Genomic DNA, 23,032 nt, shown 5'->3' with positions numbered 1-23,032 from the left:
TATTACGTCAAATAATTTTTTTATCACTTATATTCTTTTGTCTTAAACCACATAACAATTTCACAGCATCGGCCGATAACCAGTTAATCGTATAAATTACTATAATTAATACCTTCGGAGTTATTCGTAGGGTTATTTAATGTCAAGGTTATTACACCATGAGTGAAGAATCATTGAATATTATATCGACTGGTTTGTTTAGAAGGTTACACTTAACAAACTGTGCAACAACTTGTTTTCTGTTATGCATTGATTTTGTAACATCCGATTCCGGTTTTCTGATGTAATTCTGGTCTATTTTGTAATATTTGTTTATACATTACGTATCAAATCTGTATCGTTAGTTTGCTATAATCTCAATGTATAATAGAATACGGGAATTAACGCGAACACGCATTTTACCTTAAAATGCCTAACGTTGCTATAATCTCAATTTTATATTTTATATTTATAAGTGTATTTAAAACAAGCATAAGCTGACGAAAAAGGAGTCTTGGGGGCTCAAACGTCCTTAAAAAGTTTCTCAGTTAAATCTTTTCTTTCGGTACTAAAGCTCATTTTTAAAACCATGGCCAAATATCTCAAGTTCTTTCTACCAAATTTTCAAAATACTTTAAGTGGGTATCTATGTACATCGTATTATCTTAATTCAGATTATGAATTATTGTTTGTACATTCATGATTTTAAATATTCAAGATCACAGAATCCCTTTACAAAAAATCACAGGGATTTCTTTTTGCGACATTTTATTTCGAATTCGTGATTTAGGACCCAGTATTGGTGTAATTTAGATAATCACAATAGGATACTATACTAAATTTTACTGTTTCAAACATCTAATCTAATCTAATTATCACCCATTTTACTTTTTCCAGCTCAAATTCCACAACAAGAACGAGGACATGGAGAAATTCTACGAAACCGTTGTGCCAAGGTCCAGTCTACCACCAGACTACGGTGGCACTCTCCCCGACACGCAGACCCTCCACAAAAAATGCATGCAGCAACTACAACTCATGGAGCCATACTTCAAAGCGGAGGAGGAACAAAGGATCGCGGCTCTACCAGACAAGAAGAGGGAGAAAGCCATGGAAAGAGCCTTCAAGAACCTGGACATAGACTAGTATGATTATCTTTATTGGTATTAATGAAAGAGTATTTTTAATCGTTGTTGTAACTTGAAGTTTGCCGGTGACTACGTGGCGTTAGACATAAATAAGTTTTATGCTCCGTGCTTGATTGAACTGTAAGTTTTATTTAAATAGACGTCTCGATTGAATTAAATTCTTTACGATTGGCACCTTTAAGTTGTGGGTTTTGCGGTCCACATATTGATATTTACTCGTGCCCGATAAAAACTATCGCACAATACCGTATGTGAGTACGGGAGCATTAAATTTCAATGTTATTTGATACTTGGTAAATGCGTAATAAGGGTAACATTGCTTTGATGTCCTCCCATTGAAGAGTGTACCATATTTCGTTAAGTTATGTATGATATTACTCTAACAAAGACCGGTTTTGTACCGGAAATTTTATCTCTTTTATCCAGGTAGTCTCTTTTATAGTGGGATAGATGGCGCCACGTAGCCACCGGCAAACATTATTGGAGCGAGTTATATTTGTTATCTATGGGTAGTAAGCTTGCTTCGAACGGCTTAGCCAATATTCTGTCTATTTAGCCGTTATATTATAATTTAAGAACGTATTGTAGATACTTCCAATTTTCTTATTTTACTGTGTTGCCAGTATAATTAGTACAATTTTACTTTAGTACAATATGCATTTTGGTTTGAAGTTTTTGAAACTTGTAGAATTGTGATGAAAAATACATGGGCTGTTTTATCGTCTCCAGATATGTATTGGGTAGTTTATCTGCTAGATTATTGAAATACATTAAGGCTCGGTTTCACTACTTCTGGATAAATGACAGATAGCGTATTAGATAGAATTTAAACATTTGTGTGATGAGCACGAGTATCTGTTCTAATTCTGGTTGTTAATGTATCTATATAAGTATGTATTTAGAAGTATATAAGTATGTTTATCAGTTATTTGGTTTCCGTATTACAAGCTCTGCTTAGTTTGGAATCAAATGATTATGTGTGGTCCAATTATATTCATTTATTTGTTGTTTTCGTACATTTACTATCACGTTAACTAACAGATAGTTTATCTAACACTTATTCGTAAGCCGTGAAACTAGCCTTTAACCTACGGATAGGCTATCCAATACTTAAAAGTGATAAAACAGATTTCCAATACTTATTGATATTTTGCTAAAAGCATTTGGGGATTCAAAAAAAAAGTAAATTAAATGTCAATTATGAATCTGTAATAACAATAGAGAAAGACAAATATACGATATAATTAGGAACAAGAAAAAGAGTATTCAGATAGAACATAGATTTTTATTTCGTTAGCAAATATATTAATGTTATTTATATAACAAAGTGTTTAATATATTATAATAAAGAATTCCGCTGCAATATTATCATAATACAAACTTGTATAATAAACATAAAAGTAGAGAATATAATTATTTTATTACTTACGCTTACATAGAATGTTGCTACATCAAAAAATTCACCTTTATAAAAAGGTGTAAAATGAATTACTTAAAGTTATGATGTCTAAATTACTAAGAACTCCCTCCAACATCTAGAAATTCTTAGTGTTATTCTTTATGCAAAGATGCTAATTCAGTAGTCTATAGCTGAAGCTGAAACGTGAAAACGCTATCAATGTAATATTTAAATTTACTTATGCGGCTAGCTATTGACGAATTTCTTATGAAAACCTGACCAGCGCCTCTAACGGGTGCCGTAGCAACAAAATTTTTCAATTTTTATGTCAATTTTACGATACTCAATGTTACCGACTGTAGTAAATCGCGCTCTACTACTTTATAGCCATACATACTAAAGCCAAAAACACAATCAATTCAATATTTTAGTTTATTTCAATGTATCTTATATTTCAAAGCTGATTCCGACTGAGCGCAGATCCTAATTAAACCTTAAATTGCGAATCGGTAATCGCTTATTGAAGAAATATAGAAAAAACCGGCCAAGTGTGAGGCAGACTCGCGCAGGAAGGGTTCCGTACCATCATATATAATAGAAAATAACGTTTTGTTTTATAGGGACCCCCCTTAACATTATATTTTTTAGTATTTGTTGCTATAGCGGCAACGGAAATACATAATTTGTGAAAATTTCAGTTTTCTAGCTATAACGGTTTATGAGATACAGCCTGGAGATAGACAGAAAGACAGCGGAGGTATAGTAATAGGGTCACGTTTTACCCTTTATCTACGGATCCCTAAAAATTATGCGTGTGTGGCAATAGCACAACTATATGCAGTAAATGTCAATGAAAAACAAAAATATAAATATAAATATTTAATTAGTCGGCTTTTTATTATTTCTTGGTAATTCAATATAACCGGCTTAGATATTTAAAGTGCGTTTTTATTATGTAAAACAATACGAATATTTATTGTTTAAATGTCAAACTAGTAATTATTTAAATTGAGTGATATTGTTTTTGCGTTATCACAAAGAAATCAAGGCACAGGCGCTTTAATTTAGTTTTGACATTTTGGTAATCTGATGATAATTTTATGTTGGTTTCCGCTACACTTCAATTTAAATTGTATGAATAAAATATATAGTGTTTATGTATAATATTGTTGGTATTATGTAAAAATATAATTGTCATCATCCTTATATGTGCTTACGAATGTATAATTATGCCCTTTGCTATGGGTGATTTGCAGTCATTGTCAAAAGTACTTAAAATATACGGATGCAAAGCGACGAGGCATTTCTGAATTCATTATTATAACATTACTATAGTGCGACAACTTAGTAAAGAGCATTGACAATTGACATGAACGATTTTTCTAAATTTTAATTAATACATCTATGATTTTATCTATAATTAAATAGCTGTATCACACAGGTCATCAACAGTTGCATAAGCCTACTGGTCATTGATTTTCTAAATTGAATATTGTATGCCTCCGTCTCGAAACTTGAGTACAAGACTCTAAGAAGTTGTTGGTCTATATTGCCAATATCATATATTGAGATCGATAATACGATAGGATATCTAGGCAAGGTCTGCTATTTCTATATAGATAGGCCTATCTATATTTGAACATATGATATTAGCACCGGTTCTTCGTTGATACTTACTGGTACTTCTTGTTTGTTATGATGAGACATCACTTGGTTATTTGTGTTTGAGTTTAAAATATGATATTAAAAAATGTTTTCTTTTAAGATAAAGGATAATATGACAGACATGTTGCAGAACACAAGTTCCCTTAAATTGTTGGAGAAAAAAATAAAAAATATTTTTAGTAATACCTCTATGAACCTCGTGTGAATTAACGAGGCAACATGGCGAACAAAAATACAAATAATCAAGTGAAATACGAAATAACTCATACAAATTTGTACTATAAATAATACGTGTCTAAAAATTCTAAAACAGTTTCAACTACAGTTCATTGTAGAAACTGTAGAAAGTATATAGGTACGTCTGTAATAGAATTTCAAATAAGGTTCAAGATCTTTGAAAGGTTAATTAATCGCGTATTATTTGCATTTCTTATATTGATTTAACACCTAAAACTTAAACGATACCGTTACCGAATGAAAAACAATATAAATGTCATTGGGTATCAAACAATGCCTAATTAAAATAAAATTTGGGTAACTACCAAGTACTTAATACTAAATAGGTAGATACTTGAGGAAAACAACCGAAACGATTTAATTTACATATTATTTTTGGTACATTTTCTGTAAACGTCATATGTTTTAACTGATCGTATGATGTCGTTATATTTCTATTAGATACTTATCGTAAGGACTCTTAAATCTTAATGACATATTTTTTGCTGGTTAAAGGCAATAAATAGTAAATATAGTCGTATTCACCGGATAAGCAGACGGATTTATTACTTCAGAAAAAAACTGGTCAACTAAGGCTAGACTGACAATTTATCTAGTATCAAAAGTCTAGTGACTTGCATCTTAACGAATGCGGGAATCAAACTGTGCGACCTTTAAATTTGTTTTTCAAAGCGTCTCTTTAGGGGATACGGAACTCGTCTTTCAGTACCTACAGATATGGTTTAATGCGTCAAATATTCAGGCTATTTCATACATTTGCTATAATTCAATCCTGTCAATATTCCATACAAATATTCACCAATAGTTAGTGTATGTAATTCTTCGTGTCGAAAGTTCGTAAGAGCTAAAATGACAAGATTCGGGACCTGATTTGTAAATGTTCCATGTTTTATCCATACCCTTTGTATATAGTACTATGCTACAAAAACGCTCTCTCTAAATCTCTTGCTTTTCTCCTGATCTCTCTGACTCTCGTAAAGTAGTGAAAGAATAATAGTTTTCGTTATTTTTGTGGCATAGTATGTGAAAGTGTTGCCACATAATGGACAATTGGCGGCCATTGGCTGCGACTGAAGAGCAATCTACATCATTATATGCGTTTGATTTTGACTTGGCTGTAATGCCGGCTCCACATTATTGCCGTGAAGCTCCGTGAACAGACGCGAACGTGAATGTGGACGGTTTTCACGGGGTCCACGCGCGTTCACGCCTGTTCCCCGATCAGAGTCGGTATTAAAGTCCCGTGACAAAGGGTTCGCGCGGCGTTCACGCATACACATACACATTCACGGCCCCGGCGCAGTTTACTCTGGACTGTTTCTTTAATTTATCCGGTTACGATGTATTTCTGTCATCCACCATCTTCTTTTCGAACGTTTTCTTTTAATAACTTTCTTGTTTTTAATATCTATAGTGGTATAGGGACACAGCAAATAAAGTTATCGCAGCAGCAGCTTCTACGTCCATTTCGCGGAGGGCTTCGAGCTATTGTGAGCATTCCGTGAATGTGGAGGGCATGGAGTCGGTCCGTGAATTCACGGCGAGAATACGCGCGTGAATTCACGGCAATAATGTGGAGCCGCCATAATGATATGAATTATATAGGTATTAACCTTGAAACCTTCACATAGGTACCTATGCATATAAAAACATCGTAATTTGACCAGGGTCGTGTGACGTTTTGTGGCCATATTGGTTATCGCCAGTTCTTCATTATGTAGGTAGCATTAACTCCTTATTACAAAATTTTCGTCACTTATATTAGTAATGTACGGTGGCGGTAACTTAGTTACTTAATATTTGTATTTATATGTGCACTGTAGAATAGATTATATTGGTAATAACACTTAATTCCTTTTAAAAGTTTTGTGATATGGTTGTGTTATGAAAAAACGTGTTTATTGATTCAAAGAGTCGGAAATTGTGATTTAGATTAGAAATATATTTTTATGGAACAATTTGATTTTTTATTTGTTAAGCCTTTATTCTTTCATCAACACAATATTGAATTATAAAGACTAATACTCGATAAAAATAAAATACGAATTCAAATCGTTAGACACTTAGGTATACCTGCAAATTAACGTCATTAGTAAATTATAAAACACATACATAAAGTAAGTAGGTACTAATTAAATACAGACGATGAATAAATTAATAATGATAATTTTATTATAAACGAGTAAAAACAAGGTTTGTTATGACAGTGCAAGTTTCTTAACATAATACCTAATACCTAATATTATATAAAGCAACTACCAAATTACCAAGTATTTCCGCCCGGTCGTGGGAATATGAGCTGTGTGTATCTACATCTTATCATATCTTCATGTAGAGAGATAAATAAAAATACAAAACTAACTCAACATTACAAGAAAACTGCATCATTAGAGATAGTAATCGTAGTTAAGTCCAGAATACGATATCGTTGGCAATAGCGTCATCTATATGAAAAGAAATAAATAGTTTTATGGTAGAAAATAGTAGAAATATTTTTTCTAATGGCAACTGTAAACAACTGTCAAGTATTAACGGTTGCCGAACACCTGCCGTTTTTTTGTTTACAAGTTAAAAATGGAAAGTTATGAATGAAAATTATTGTTCTCTGTGTGAAAGTTAAAATAAAACAGAAGATAATAGTGTTTTTAGTGGATATATTAGTGTTTTCTTGATGCCTGACGCAGTTTCTTGGAGAAATCAAGGTAAGGTCGTAACTTCGTTTATTGGTCGTTAGTATAACGTATTACATCGAAGTTTTATATTAAAAAGAATGTTTAATTAATTGTAAGCTTCTCAAAGCAGTAAAAAAATATTAAAAGCAATTATGTTTCACGTGAATGTCCACCAAACACCGTAAATTACTAAAAACAAAGAATAATACTCACGATCAACCGAATTCTAATATATCATCTTCTATCAATTTCAGACAGTAATGGAATCGATCGACAACAACCAATTTGAGATAAAACCTTTGAAAAACAAGCGGAAGATAGCAGCACCTTGCCCGAACGCGTATTTGAACCCAGCGTTGGACCTTTTAGTGAACGAAGACCCAATGGTGAACACCGCAATGGAAATAGTACCAACAAAGAAACGAAAACGTACAAGAAGTTGCAGTGATATCGCTGCTTTTGAGAACTCTGCATTAGATTTAGGCATTAACAAGGCTGCAGTGAACGAATTCTTAGTCCGGGAACTAGAAAATGTTAAGAAAAATGTCAGATATAACAGTATGGAAGTAAATGAGATTAGTACAGAGTCTAGCGAACCTGTTTACGCTAATCTGACTGAAGTTAAACCAATACCTATTGATAATTCTATTAATATAACCCAAGATGTGTCACAAAGTTTGAATTTTACAAACACTGTGGTCCCTTACAATGACACTATGGAGGTTTCCATGCAGAATGAGGATATGGACTCTGGCATTTCAGTATTAGAACAGAAGTCTTTAAACACTATAAATGATAATATAAATGTACTATCGCCTATCACAAATGTACAAACAAACATAACCAACCAAGTATTTATTAACAACTTAAATAATTCAAGTAATATAAATCTCAGTTTCATAGACAGGCTTGCACTGGACTCTCCGAACTTATCAAATCAATCTTTATTCTATGACGATGACTTAAACGAAAGTAACATCATGGAGATAAAAACAATAACAATAATTACTAAGAAAAAGAGAATAAATACAGTAAAAAACACCAATCCGTTCTTAGATCCTAACTTAGCAAATGTTGTTCCTACCGCACCTTGCCAGAATCCATTTTTGGACTTAGATGCAGCCAAACCGGAGATGGAATACAATGAGGAAGCTATGAATAGGCCTGCAATAGTGGCTAATCATGCTGATAAAGTACTAGAGCCTCGCAGATTATTTGGAGACACGAACAGCACTATTTCAACAGTCAATGAATCTTTAGACGGTCAACATGAGTACGAAAATATAGACAACTACCGTTCCGAGAGTCCATTGTACGAGAACATTGATGAAGCAAACGATTTTAATAAACAAAGCAGGATACTAGGACATGATGTGTCACATTTCAGTGCAGTAGACATTATGAATTTGAATAAGAACTCACAACAAGATTGTTCAAACGACTCCAATGATAGCAGAAACAAAAGCAAGAACACTTTCCTAAAAGTTGGGAATAAATTATCAAAAAAGGTATTTAAGACTTTGAAAAGAACTTTTAAAGGAGAGAAATCAGAGAATAATGTTACTGTTAATCCATATGAAGTGCCAAGAAAGCCGCCTAAACAAAAGACTGCTCCAAAAGACTCAGGTATTGAAAACCCAGCATTGAATTTAGATAATTCGGATGAAATTGAAATTGAAGAAATTGAAGATGAACATGAATATGAAACAGTCAAAACTTTACGAAATACCCATTTAAATATGAATATCACTCCATTAAAAGAGAGAGCTGAAAATTTTGATACTTCACATAATAAAACTAACACTCCGGGAAAGAAAGTAAGATTTGATTCCACTTTGAATCAAGAGAAAGTGATCACAGGGAATAGCTTTGACTATGGCATCCAGAGTCCCGGATTCGATGTCAAGTTAGACAAGTATCATGATGAGTTAGAAAACTGTATAAATGAAAGGAAGTTTTTGCAGCAGAATATGTAATACTTTAAGTTGAGGAATATCTGTACATTACTTCTGATTTATGTATATTATGTTTAATATTTATAGGCCTGAATAATCTAGTAATTTAATTTAATTTTTAGGTTTAGTCAGTACACCACTCAAGTAAAATATTTTTCCCAGATAGTCTGGTTAAAATATTCCTGTTTTAAATATGATTGTATTATTTGGTTACTCTTATACTCTTGCCTTTAACGTAATATCTCTGAGTTATCACACTAATGCCTTAAAAACATAGTTCCTGTTTGTAATTTTAAAAACACATTGTTTTAATAAATAATGTCAAAGAATGACTGTATCAATCCAAAGTTTCATTTATGAGTATTTTTTTCTGCAGAAGCAAAACTTAATGTACTTAATTATTAATTTTAATGTTTTTATTGTAATTATTTATTAGTTTCTTAAAATTAAGTTATAATTTATTATACCTGCACTATCCAAAGCATAATAAATTCCAAAGTATTATACCACCGTTAATTTATGTTTAATCTATAAGTTTAATTGTAGTTTTTATTTAACATTTATTTATTTATTGCTAAAACCAATTCCTTACTTGTAAGTTACAAGCTTATAATATTATTGATTATTTTTAATAAATGTAATTTGAATCTGCACCATTAATAAAGTATTATGTAAATCAGTGACTTATATGATGTACTTATGTATATGAATAATATAATTAGTATGGTTCATTATACCTACTAGTAGTATCGTATAGCATCACACAGTATCCATAGTTTTCTATAAGTAAAGTGCCTGAAAGAAATCTCTCCAGTTCCCAGTATACAGTAATCTGGTAGATTGACCCAAACTTTTGCTATTACAGTGCCTTAAATTTGCCTAATCAATAGAATTAAGTAACTTTTTTACCTTACACTCTGTATAATGTTTTGAAAAGAGGCTCAAACATTTATCTCATAATATTGTACCTAGTTATTATACATTAATTTATGACGTACTTAAACCTAGTCTGTATACAATTTTGTAAGATAAACCAAAATCTTGCCAAATAAAATGGAATCTTATATTTATTTCTGTATTTTTATTGCCTCGTAGTTCACAAACTGTACCTGTTTTTATTCATAGGAGATGTTTCAGCGATGCCGAACATTCAGCAATCTAATAATTTCATTATATAATCACCACATTATTTTTTCCGTTTTACCTGATACCTACACAATAATAGAAATCCTGTTAACCTCTTTAACTATTGCTGTGTATTGTGTCATTCACATCTCAAATACAGGAGGCCTTTCTATCACTAGGACTGCCTCTGTAGCGCGGCCGGTAGTGTATGCGACTGCCGCGCAAGAGGTCTCTGGTTCGAATCTTGGGTCGGGTCAAAAAGTATTTTCTGAGATTATAGATAGATATATAGAATATAGATATTAAAGAGTGTACTTGTGTATTGTGGACACTAAACAAAGTCCTTCAAAGATGGCAAATTCCAATTAAACTGACTGCCGGGTATTGGCTAGGAGGACATTAATGGGTGATATCTTAGCCATACAGATCCGTCTACATCTTTTACAAGAAAAACAACTGGAACATCATACGGATATATAACAAAAAACAAACAATGCGGAAACACATATCAAACACGCTCTTTTACATACATGAAGCTATTTTAATGCTCTATTACTCACGCTACAGTAGAACACATATTCCCCAGTGAACAGACGGGAACCGAACATACAACCTTGATGCAACGTGCACTCGCATTCATTGGATAATCGCCTCCACGTGGCTCGTCCCTCTGACCCTCTAATAGAGTAATGAGGGACTATTAGATAAATTGTTTTTGTGACTGAAATAGACTATGAGGATTAAAAACAACTGAAGTACTGTTTACTGTTGTTAACTATGGGTAGTGGAGTTAAATGTGGACACTAGGTGGCGCTAGGTTTAAGTACACGTTTCATTTGTTGATAGTTTTACTTGTTGGCTACTGTAGTAAGGTCTGCCCAATAGTTGCCTAATCCCGATAATATTGAGAAATTCTTACCCAGTACAGGTACTAAATTTGATTTGCACTGAAACATATATCGTCGTTTAAGTTTAATTACCAATTCACCACGTAAGTAATTTTTTGTCAGTTTTGACAATTAGATGTCATTGCCTCATTGGCTAGAGAATCGAAAGACGAAATTGAAATTGGTCTCTTCTGAAACGTTGCTAAAAATGACTTACGTGGTGATAGAACTTAAACAACGATAATAATATGTGTTTTTGATCGCAGTGCCACAAAGAACTAAAACAGGCTACGACATAATCTTGTAAAGTTATACAAAAATGGAAAGAAGTTAAACTATTGTGCATATAAAATCGAGTGACGGTACACTTAAACACTCTTAAGCCACTGTCTCCTACATAAGTGGTCACGCAATGCTCTATGGGAGTGCTAATAACGGTAGCAGTTAACGTTGCGAGTGGCGCCCTCTTACGTCTTACTAAAAGGAACAAAGACGTGAGCGGAGGTAAGAAAAACAATCGTTTAATGGCGTCCATCGTTGTCTTAATGTGTAAAAGCCATTGTCTGGACTGAACTGTTATTTAGAGTGCAGTGTGCTCTTGGGATTACTATTTATGTGTTAAAATGTTCAGGTACCTACACTTTTGACTGTCCTTTAGTCTGCTGTTCTCGCTTAAAACCGCTTTGTCGGACGACTAATCATTTACATACATAATATTACTTCAGTTTTTCCCGAAGGTATAGGCAGATACGTATGTTAAACACCCGCGTACGTATTAGGCTAGGTACCTATGATCTTATGGCCAGTTATCGGGCTCTTTACCAAAGTCCGTGTTGCTATCGAAAAATATTGTAATACAAAGTAGAATCTCCGGTCTCCACTTCGTACAACCCGGGAATCGAGCTCGGGACCTTGTGGTTCGCTGTCGGATAGACTACCGACCGCGCCACGGGGGCAATCAAAGAAGTGTTTAAAGAATTACGGTATAATTTCGTTCTATGCGTTCAAAGAATTTAGAACAGTCTGATTGCACTTACACAACGCCCACTGAACAAATATTGTTCTGGTTAAGTCATATTTTAATGAACTCTCATCAAGATTGTTACGAGAAATCAGTAGCTCTACCATGAGTTGGCGTAGTTAAATCATCTTACTTAACTAGAGTAGTTAACGTGAGAACGCAACTACAACAGTGGGCTTAAATGTTCGTACCATGAGTTGTGTTGACGTTAACTACTCTCGTTATAGTTAAAACTTTATCATTCGTAGTAAGATTTTTAATCTGTGGTTTTTGACATAATGTCAACATTCAATCTGTAACTTGACTAAGCTTGAGTGTTGTAGTTCTATCTCCTTCTATTCACATAAGACAGACAGAGAGAAAATACGACACACGTTTGAAATTGATATGGTAGTATTAACCAACAAAAATAAGAAGTCGTCGCTTACATATAATTTGGTACGTTTTCGTGTATTTTTGATTTTGTGTTATTGCTTTTTGTTTATTGTCAGCCGGGGACAAAAGAAAACACCTCAGTTACGTTTTAGTGCTAGTGCAAGGATTCTAATTAACAACTAATTTTATTTTCATCTTTGTTTAAATAATCCTCTTTCCTGCCGCGTCCTAGGAAACTTTATGAACATGTTTGCAAAAACTGCATGGTTTAAAGCTGAAGTAACTTTTACAATGATCACCCTTGTGGCCTCTTGGGAAAAAATGGCTCGCCTCCCCAACAACACGCTGATACAATATACATACATACAAATCAAAGGTAAGCTTAACAGGCTTACCTTCGATGCTAATGAAACTCTTTGAAATGATTTTAAACCCGTGTGTTGACATAATAAATCACAAAATTCTATAAACACTTCTTTGTTAGTCGATATAGTTTTGTAAACTTTGTTTTACAATTATTGAGAGATTGAGGGGATTTCCACTTAATTCCCGCATACCACTTTGAAATGTCTTTGTTCACGTCGTTCATCTTTGAATGCAGCAGTTTCAAACATATCACAACCAATATTTGTTCTATCGAACATTTTTTTATTGGAAAATAACTTCAATTATTTGTAAAACAATACGCTCTCACGAAGCTAAAAGTCGGTGAGTGCCGTAACTACTATAGTAATAGTTCGTTACTACAGCATCTGTCAAATTCGTAACTCATGGTACCATTATCGTACGGAAAGAATGAACGACAAAGCCAATCTACATTCACTATTGTTTAATTTAACTACACGTTACTAACTGTGGCAACTCATGGTAGCAATGTTGGTACCTTAACTATCCGCTAGAGGCGCTGTTCAAGTTTTCATACATTTTTTCAACTACAGTGTCTGCGGGAGACTATAGTTGCCAACTCATGGTAGAGCTACAGAATAAGCGCTGTCGACAGATTCGACACCCACGACGTGACTTTTTCGGTCACAAAAAATAGGTGTGCTTACTGAATTCAGTGCTTCTGAAAAAGGGTATAAGTCCGGTTTTGTCGAAAATGACCTACGTATACAAAATGTTCAGATAATACATTTTGTGTAATTGTATGTGTGGTGTCATAACAGAAATACATAATTTGTGAAAATTTCAGCATTCTAGCTATCACGGTTTATGAGATACAGCCTGGAGACAGACAGATAGACAGCGGAGGCTTAGTAATAAGGTCCCGTATTACCCTTTAGGTACGTATCCCTAAAATTGATCTATCGATTGGTGAAAACAGATATTGTTTATCATTAAAAATGTGAAAGTTAGCAATGTGCAAAAGAGGTTAACTTACAATAAAAATATTGCAAACGTGAGATATAAGTTTAGTCTAATTTCTCAAGAAATTTTCGTCAAAATTGGACTTATCCCCTTTTTAAATTGAGCTACAGAATTACTGTTTCAATGTATTAAAAGAGATAACATTACGACAGCATGATGTGATCAGGAACAATGTTATCAGCGTCCCGAATTCCCGTGACTGTTGCATCACAGCAAGACGTGTAGAGGATGGTTAAATTGTGTCAATTTTCGAGATTCAAACAAAACAGTTTATGAAGATTTGATGAATTGTTGTTTATTATTATATTATCAAAACATTATGTCAATGCTCATGAAATCAATTCATAATAGTAATTATTAAAGGATTACATATTGTTGAGAAGCAGAGACTTAACAATGTCGTCATAAGTAATGTTTTTATTTTGTAAAGAGTTAAAAAACCTTTTTGAATTTTTTATTTTCATTTTCAAAATATAAATTGACACATAGCACATTCCCTTGTACAGAAATAATTGAATATTACATAGTCTATTATTATATTTTTCTTTTGTCGTTTTGTTTTTATATTTTTGTCTTATTATATTTTTGTTTTCGAAAGTTGATACGTACCTATAGAGACAAGGAAAGTAGGTTACTCTTTACCTGACTAACTCTAAGGTTAGTCAGTAAACGGTTGTCTCAGTGCCCTACCTTTCCCGACATAAATCAAAACAGTTAATCGTAGAACTACATTTTAATTGCAAAGCCATTGCTTATTTGCTAGGCAGTATAGTCAGCTACAAAAGCAGTTTACAATATAAATACTCTCTATTTCGAAGTAGATACACATGGTGCTACACCTTCAGAAAACAATTGAGATTCATTGAAATTGTTTATTGCAATATTGACATCAATTTTAGATGCCTTTGTTTACATATAAAAACTGCAATGAAAATGTGTTAAGACAATACTGAGTAATTGAAAAAACTGTGTTGATGTTTTTGTCGTGCGCTATAGTAAAAAGGTATTGTGAAAATTGAAAAGTGCTGCATATTAGATCGTTTACAAAGCTGTAGACTTTTGTTGCACATAAATGTTCCTGATTAGTTATTAAGTTCTTTCATCTTTGCATTTTCTATGTGTGACAAAAAATAAATATTTTAAATAGTTTTAATTCAGCGACTCTCGTTGTTGATTGTACATATTCCTTTCTTCAGATAGTAGGTACAGTCGACCTGAAATCAGAAATTAGCGTGCGAATAACCAATTTGCTTCCACAAAACGTATTTCGAAACCCAATTTGGCGTTCATTGAACATTAATCAAAACGATATTATTTGCCCAATTTCTGTTTTTGTTTGATATTAGGTCAACGAGATCTTAACTAAAGCAGTTGATTGGTTAGAAACAATATAGGTACTCTTTGAGAAATCTACGTTAGTAACTTGAAAATTAATATTTGATTAAATTGTGACTGTCGGAGATAGGTAAAAACATATATTTCTTCTTGTACTTAAGTCCGTAAGTAACTTTTTCGTTTTTGCTTTAACTAAGTAACATATTAACTACCATGAACATCTCGGTACCTACTCATAAAGGCAGGTACTGTCACGACCTAACGACTAAGATCTGAGCTGACTTTATGTACAAAACAGGACATGTATAGCGTGGTTGAAACAGTGTTTGTTTGTTTGTCGTATGGTTAGTGGTCAACCTAGTGTCAAAGTTGTTCAAGCCGCCCGAGAGGTCTTTGACAAGACTTAACAACTGTTATCTTAGTAGACTACAGCCGGGACCGACTTTTTACGTGCCCTCCGAAGCACGCCACCGGTCACTCATCTATGGAATGACCGCGCCAAGGGTTGCTTAACCCACAGATTGTTTACCGGTGAACGCAACTGGCTATGGACGCCAGCTGAAACAGTAGCAAGGATAGATCTTTATGTATTTTGCTTTCGAGCACATTGGTTGCTATAACCATACCCTAACTTAATTATAGGTACAAAATAGAATTTTTCACATTGATTCAATAGTCGTGTTTTTTACTAAGTAGAAGTTATTTCAACCATCTATTCAATCTGTGCCAATCAATATCTCTACAGCGCAGTTATTACATATCTATTCGAAATACTCGTGCCGTTCGGGACATATCAATAACACTAATAAAAATATCGTACACTCAATGAGGACTCATTGGTGATAAATTTCTCTACGGGCGAACACTTGTGCAATTGACACAATCGGCTCTGCCTGACCTCTGACACCACTCATCACCGACCACTTGGGCTGTGGATTGTGTTTTCGTCTAGAAATATAGACATTGTAAAATTATAATGTTACACCAGGGTCTTCGTTTTCGAATCTATATTAACCCCTTCTTAATATGTATTAATAATATATTATACTGTTATTTTATTATACGAAAGTCTGTCTCTCTGTTGTCGCTTTCGCGGCTTTACCACTAATGACTAAAATATTTTTGATAAAATCTGACTTACAATTGGCCATAGTTAAACGGAAACGATCCAACCCACACAGACGTAGTTTCGAGATATTTAACTTTTAAGTTCAGATCGTATTCCGTCATTGATTCTCCACTTTAACTTTGGGGACTAACTCAGGACTATAACTTCATGGTGGGTTTGAATTAAAATTTTAACTTCAAGGAGTGTTTTGGTATACATAACTCATTTTCGGCCGTAGTGTGGGTTGGATCCTTTCCGTTTAACTATGGCCAATTTGAAGACCCAAGTTTGAACGAAAAAAGTGAATTAAACAATCACAACAAACAACTTAGTCCAAAATTATCCCATAACTAGCTGAAAGAGAGGATGAATTTTAAACGTAAGTGGTGCTGCGCGAGTCACCTAGTTTATGATAACTTTTACAGATAGAAATTGGAAAGCAGAAATCAACAAATCGATTTTTTTATAACTTTTACATAAAAATTGTTTGGTAAGCACGGATCAGCTTATTAAACGAGTTCTTAATCATAGGAAGGAAATGTTTATATAGCTCTTTAAGTAAATAATCAATAAACAGTGAAATAGAATTGGGACTGGGAGGTGACCTAAAACGAAACACAGTTCATTTGACAAATAATTTAGGTCACAAAAGCTGACCAACGATCCGGAAAAGTGTATTGAATCATTGAATCGGATTGATTAAGTTTATCTTACATGTTTAATATTAAACCTCTTTGTTATTTTTGTGTTATAATTGTCTTTTGAAGAATATTGGCAATGGTACATAATGTGCCTATGTGTATGAAATTATCTAATCGGGGAATCACCAAACAGTTTAGGTGTAGCGCAGCCCAGGCTCTTCGCGGAGCTCATCTAGAGCGTCTCAGGATAGAAAAAATTGCGTGATTGACTAACGAACTTCCATTCAAACTTTCGCATTTATAATATTACCTAACTAGCCGACCTCGTCCGGAGATAGTATATCCCGTAGATTCCACACTTATGGGAATTTTGATCCCATTGATTCCATACAAACCTTGTTCCGACAGTAACAAGCACATTAAAAATGAATCTTCTCATTTGGTTTAGTTGTACAAAAGTTATGCGTATACGTACTTAAATGATTCATTTTTATTTATGTAGATATAGATTTCACTAATTAGAAGGAATTGCAAAAACGAAACAAGGCATTGTTATAAATACATGACTTTTACAATTCTGCTGTTCGTGGTACATAGGTATAGGTATATCAGTTAGACAGTTCGCAGTACCTATTGTTGTTTGTACTCTACGGCACTAATATTGCGTTTGGCCGTCGCCGCAGGGAGTTCGGCACACGACAATATTGCATTTCTGCGCTCACAAACTATTTGTTTTCAATAGCCTGGACTATTGTTCACTATAAAATATACCCGCTGCGCTTGTAGAAACAGATTACTGTATATTCTTTCATCATCTCAGCCGGGAATCGTCCACTGCTGGACAAAGGCCTCCCCCATCGAGTGCCAATAGGACCGATCCTGGGCCGCCCTCATCCATCGGACTCCGGCAACCCTTACCAGGTCGTCGGTCCATCTTGTGGGGGGCCTGCCAACACTACGTTATATATATTATACTATATTCTTTACTTGGTATCTATTGCTACATTGTAACAGGCTTTTAGGGCTTATCTAATGCTACTTTTCTACTACTTTTCCTTTTTACGGGAATTCTTTTTGCATTGGAAAGTTGCTAGACGGATTGATAATATGGATTTCGCAATTAACTTTATTTTATCGATATTTAATAGTTTAATCTCAGAATCTATGCTTTCTATAAAGGGTATTAGAAGTACTACTACACACTACTATACAGTACTATAATGTAACGAGTCTTTTGCGCCATTAGAATGGGGTGATTAGTCAGCCCGTGACCACGATCAGTGTAACTCGATCGAAACGTGGGGTAAACAAATAAATCGTAACCTTTAATCGTTAAGGTTAGTAAATGTACTTTTATTAAGCAGACTGCTACTTAAGACTCCAACGATACAAGGTGTCTTTCTGTCCTAACCCTATCCACAAAGTAACAAAAAAAACTTATATTATTGTTACCAAGCGTGGTGTATATTAAATTAGTTTCTTCCCTCGAGTTTCAACAGAGTAATATTTGTTCGGGCGATTGAACGTGGCCCGCTGTGTGCCCGCAAATACTGAGAGTCAACTAGATAATTATTGTTTGCCTACGTCCTGCAAATAGTGCGTAATTGTGTATTAATAGAAAGTAGGAGAGCTCTCGTTTTGATTAGTGCAGTGCGTCATGGAAAAAAGATGGAGGATTACATCATGGTGTGTTTAAAAACATTGCTATTATCAAACTTTAGTAGCAAAAAGTACAAAAGTCTGGTCAGTCGCAAAGAGAAGCTTTTGAAAAGCGTTAATTATTAGCTAGAAGAGATTTTGACTTATTGCGATGTTAGTACTTATGTACCTAGTTTTAAAAGATTGTTTATAAAAATCAAAACTTGATGAATTGCTTTTCCTTACCCTTGCTAGATTTAAAATCCATAAATGTCCAAGTATCAGTTCAGACACCAAAGACTTGAGGTTGATATATACAGATATAAAAACAAAACACAATGACACTATATCTACCTATCAAAGAAAAGTGCTTCAGTAGCCAAGGTCTGGTATTTACGAGTACGGAAGTAGTTATTCGTCGCCGCCGCAAGATGCTCGCAAAAAGCAGGATGATTTGACGTTCCCAGAAAGAAGGCAAGAAAAAACGTCCGAGATTAATGCGAAAACACAGGGAGGCCTTTGTCCACTCGTCCACATAATATCACATGACTCCTAGGTCAGGAACCTTAAGCTCAAATAGTGCGTAAGTTAGCAATATGCGTAACTGTGTACATAAACAGATAATGAGATATGGCAACTATTTATTTTTGCATTAATGCACAGATAAGCGTGGTTACAAACACATGATCTAGCCTTTGTGGTCGGGGCGGCAGTGTACATGACTGTTGACTAGTGCTGACGAGGTTCCGGGTTTGATTTCCGGATCGGGTAATCTTTTCTAATTGAGCTAGAAAAATATCGTCGATAGTAGCCTGGAGTTTGGTGTCGCGACTGATAGATGGCAATAGGCTCTCCTCAAATTACGGGGCTAAAATTGTAAATTACGAAACCCGGGTGTATTTCATTTACCTCTTGCTGCCTACACTTTTGAATATAACAGGCGTGATGTGATAAAAAATAATTTCATCTAGTCTTAAACGAGATTCTTGCGTGTGTTTGTCTGTCCCATCATGACTTATAAACAAGCTGAATTAAAGATTAATGGATCAAAGTAAGCCGCGTATTATTTGCGTCAGGTTTTATGAGATGTTGTAATCATAAAAAAATAGGTGCAAAGTCGAATTGTTCAGTCATGTGATTATTGTTTGAAGATTATTAGCGGAAGATGAGACTAATTAAACGCAAACGTAAATGCCTGTTAAATAGTACTTTAAAAACCCCGCAGCTTCGCTTGAGTACTTATACCATATTTCATCACGTTATGCCGATTTTTGGAAAATTATGTGTCAATGTTTGATTCAGGATCTTACAGTGTCCTCTTGCTACGTTCCAATTGTTCCAGCGTAAATGGGTAGACAGACAAGCTTTTATAGTTATATTGTTATTTGTGGACTAAAAGGTTGAAAAGGATAAGGTAGGCCTTTGCTCAGTAGCGAGACACAACAGAAGACTAATGAAAGTGATAAAGAAAGCTGAAGAAAATAAAGTGATACCTAATTTACTTTTAATTTCAGTTCTATCTGACAGTCAAATGACAGGAGATCACAACTGTCAAAATTCCATTTGACTAGCTATATGATACTTATTCAGAAGTATCTTAAAGCTACAAAAAATATGTTAAAATACAATATGGAAGATCTAAGCAACACAGTTAATATTTATAAAATAGTGTCGATAATATTATCTTGAATGTCATCGCGATCCAATTTTATCTGAGTCAAAGAAATCAATAAGCTCTTGCGTCGGTGGCACTCGTAGCCTGAGATAAAGTCACCCTTGACCGCAGTGATAGTGGTAAGTGTGTATGTTTATTGTTATAGCGAAAATAATCTCGTATTCGTTCCGGGGTGAACGGTTCAAGATAAAATGTGTGTGTAACATTTAGTTTTTTGATTTTCATTGCGAAAGAGTGCTATTTCATCAGCCTAGCTTTTTTCCAACTATGCTGTAATCGGCCTTAGGCCCACCGGATGCAGTTAAAGTATTATACATAGAACGACTGCCTATCAAACCACCACAACTCAGTTACCCTCGTAATAACACGAAAAATGCCATCTAGTGTTATATTGGCGAAATTTTTACCTTAGTTTTTGAATGAAGATTGTTCCACAGTAGAAAATTTTGGTCATGTCCGTGGTGTAGCAGTTGGTGGTCCTGAGTTCGAATATTCACGGAACAAACTTTAATAAATTTTTATTAATTTTACTGTGTCACCGTTGTTTTTTATATTTGTTAAACCTAAATAGCAATAGCGAGATAATATAGAGTGTTGACCAGGGTTGATAATTAACGAGCGTAGCCCAAAAGAAGATGAAACTGCAGATCGTACTTTAGACTCCAAACTCGCTGAAAAATCTAGACTAATTGTAAAGATGAATTAAGCAACGTAGGTGTATGTTAGACAATATGCTAGAGTATGATCTCAGTTAATAATAGTCACATCCCACGATGTAAGAGCGACTAATGGAGCGTATTCAGTTTCCACCTAGTGCTTGCTATTTTTAATATTACTATGACAGACCTGTATCAATTTTTAAACTTGTATCGACAGTTTGACATTTAGAATGTTCGTAAAAAATACCTGGTAAAGGGCACGCTAGGATCAAAGTCAAAGTCAAAGTCTTTTTTTGAAATCGTCAAAATATTTTTTATCTACCACCGTTTCGGAAAAGCTGTTGCTCGTGAGAAGAAACGGCAAGAAACTCACGGCTTGCAATAAATTTGTTTTTCACAAAACATTTCTCAATAGCCATTCAGTAGTTTTTTTTACAGTTATCGTTGTTGTCGAGAACAGAGGTGTTGCGGCGAGATATGAAGGCATGTGAGGTTGAGGAAGACGTCGTCAAGGATAGGGCGAAGTGGAGAGAGAGTATCAGTTGATTCCACCACCATGGGACGAATAAAGAGGAAGAGAGAGAGAGCTAGTCCATAGCAGTTTTCTTTGCTGGATATTAAAGCAAACACCCAAAAACGGGAAGATATTTTTTAAAATATACCTTTACATACAGCTAGGCATATTTTATTTGGATATACTATTCAAGCACATTACCAGAGTTAAAATATTTAGTAAACAGCTTGCCATTTTTTCGTTAGGTACCTATTTAAAAATGCTTTGTAATTCCATCCGGGTATTACCGGGGGTAAGTACATAAAGTACATTATGCTTTACTGTATTTTTTTACCTATTATATGAAATGTCCAGTATATTATGTAACAGAGATGGAAAGGTGTCTTATGTACGTCAGGGTATCTATACTAATATTAAAAAACTGAAGAGTTTGTTTGTTTGTTTGTTTGTTTGAACGCGCTAATCTCAGGAACTACTGGTCCGATTTGAAAAATTATTTCAGTGTTATATTGTTCATTTATCGAGGCTATAGGCTATATATACATATATCATCACGCTACGACCAATTGGAGCAGAGTACCAGCAAAAAATGTTACCAAAACGGGGAAAAATGTCACCCATTCCCTTTTATGTGACAGGGTCAGCTAGTATATTATAAAACCTACAAAGTTGCACAATGTAGCTTATTATTTCGTATGTGACATTCTTTAGGGACGCTTGCAACTATGTAGAAGGGAATTACTATTGCGCTTCTTTGTAGCCCACAACGGTTGCTATTACGAGTGGCCCTTATATCATTGTATTGTATTTTTTTATATTCTATTTGGAATTTCACAGGTAGATCAAAAATAGATACACTATTTTTGTATTCTGCTTAGCAAAAAAAAAACATTTCTTTGCCAATGGGCTTTGCACAAAATTCAAAATTATAATAGTCCAATAATTTATATTTTAAATAAATAAATACTTACTTAAATTCGGGAAATGTCATTACTGTAAGTAATCAATGTCCCAAATGAAAACCTTAAATGTAAATGGCTCTACGTTCACTCATCCTTAACTAAATCGCGCGACTTGAAATGTTTTTACGATCACCCATCTAAAACCAAACCGCTTAACGACTACAACACTACACTCTCATAACACACCGAAGAAATGAACCTACCTTAAACAACAAACAAAACAACATCAGAAACAAAAGCCAAGATAGCAACACAATTCTTTAAAAAACCCACTCACCCATTTAAACCCCAGTTACATCATTGAGGATAATCTGAATGTTTAATAAGTAGAGCTACCCCATAGTGACCCGCTTCCAAAGGTTGTTGACCGGCGGGTCAGATCGCCTCGGTATAATAACCCCTATACGATTCCCATGACTGTTAGGCCGTTTGCAAGTGAACTAAGATGTTATGTAAGAACGGTAACTGCAGTTTTGTGGGGTTTTATGGGGTTCGGTTAGACTGTAGGTGAAGATGGAGGTATGAAGCGAATGTGTGTGGATGATTGTTTGAACAGTGGGTTATATTGATTAGGATTGTGCACTAAGATCGAGAGAGATCTTCCTATATGGTATCTTATTTCATCACTTTTATAAGATACTAGTTTTCCGTCTGCAGCTTCACCCATGT

At 34.3% G+C, this 23,032-nt stretch overlaps 2 protein-coding genes across 3 annotated transcripts in view; both read left to right on the top strand.

Moving 5' to 3' along the window:
- Positions 1-6,386, top strand: part of LOC142981597 (alpha-tocopherol transfer protein-like) — a 42,197-nt gene extending 35,811 nt beyond the window's left edge. For both annotated transcript variants that reach the window (XM_076127610.1, XM_076127609.1), the window contains one exon: positions 877-6,386. In XM_076127610.1, coding sequence (XP_075983725.1) covers positions 877-1,125 — 249 coding nt within the window. In that variant the 3' untranslated portion in view covers positions 1,126-6,386. The remainder of the gene's footprint in view (positions 1-876) is intronic.
- Positions 6,387-6,968: 582 nt separating this feature from the next.
- Positions 6,969-9,554, top strand: LOC142981667 (uncharacterized). The gene is made up of 2 exons (XM_076127717.1): positions 6,969-7,130; positions 7,355-9,554. The coding sequence occupies exon 2, from the start codon at positions 7,361-7,363 to the stop codon at positions 9,074-9,076; it is 1,716 nt and encodes a 571-aa protein (XP_075983832.1). The 5' UTR covers positions 6,969-7,130; positions 7,355-7,360; the 3' UTR covers positions 9,077-9,554.
- The last annotated feature ends 13,478 nt before the right edge of the window (positions 9,555-23,032 follow it).

This window comes from Anticarsia gemmatalis, chromosome 20 (genome assembly GCF_050436995.1).
Source record: "Anticarsia gemmatalis isolate Benzon Research Colony breed Stoneville strain chromosome 20, ilAntGemm2 primary, whole genome shotgun sequence".
NCBI classification, from domain to species: Eukaryota; Metazoa; Arthropoda; class Insecta; order Lepidoptera; family Erebidae; genus Anticarsia; species Anticarsia gemmatalis.
Note: the sequence above shows the minus strand (reverse complement) of the source record. Positions and strands in the feature narration are given on the sequence as shown.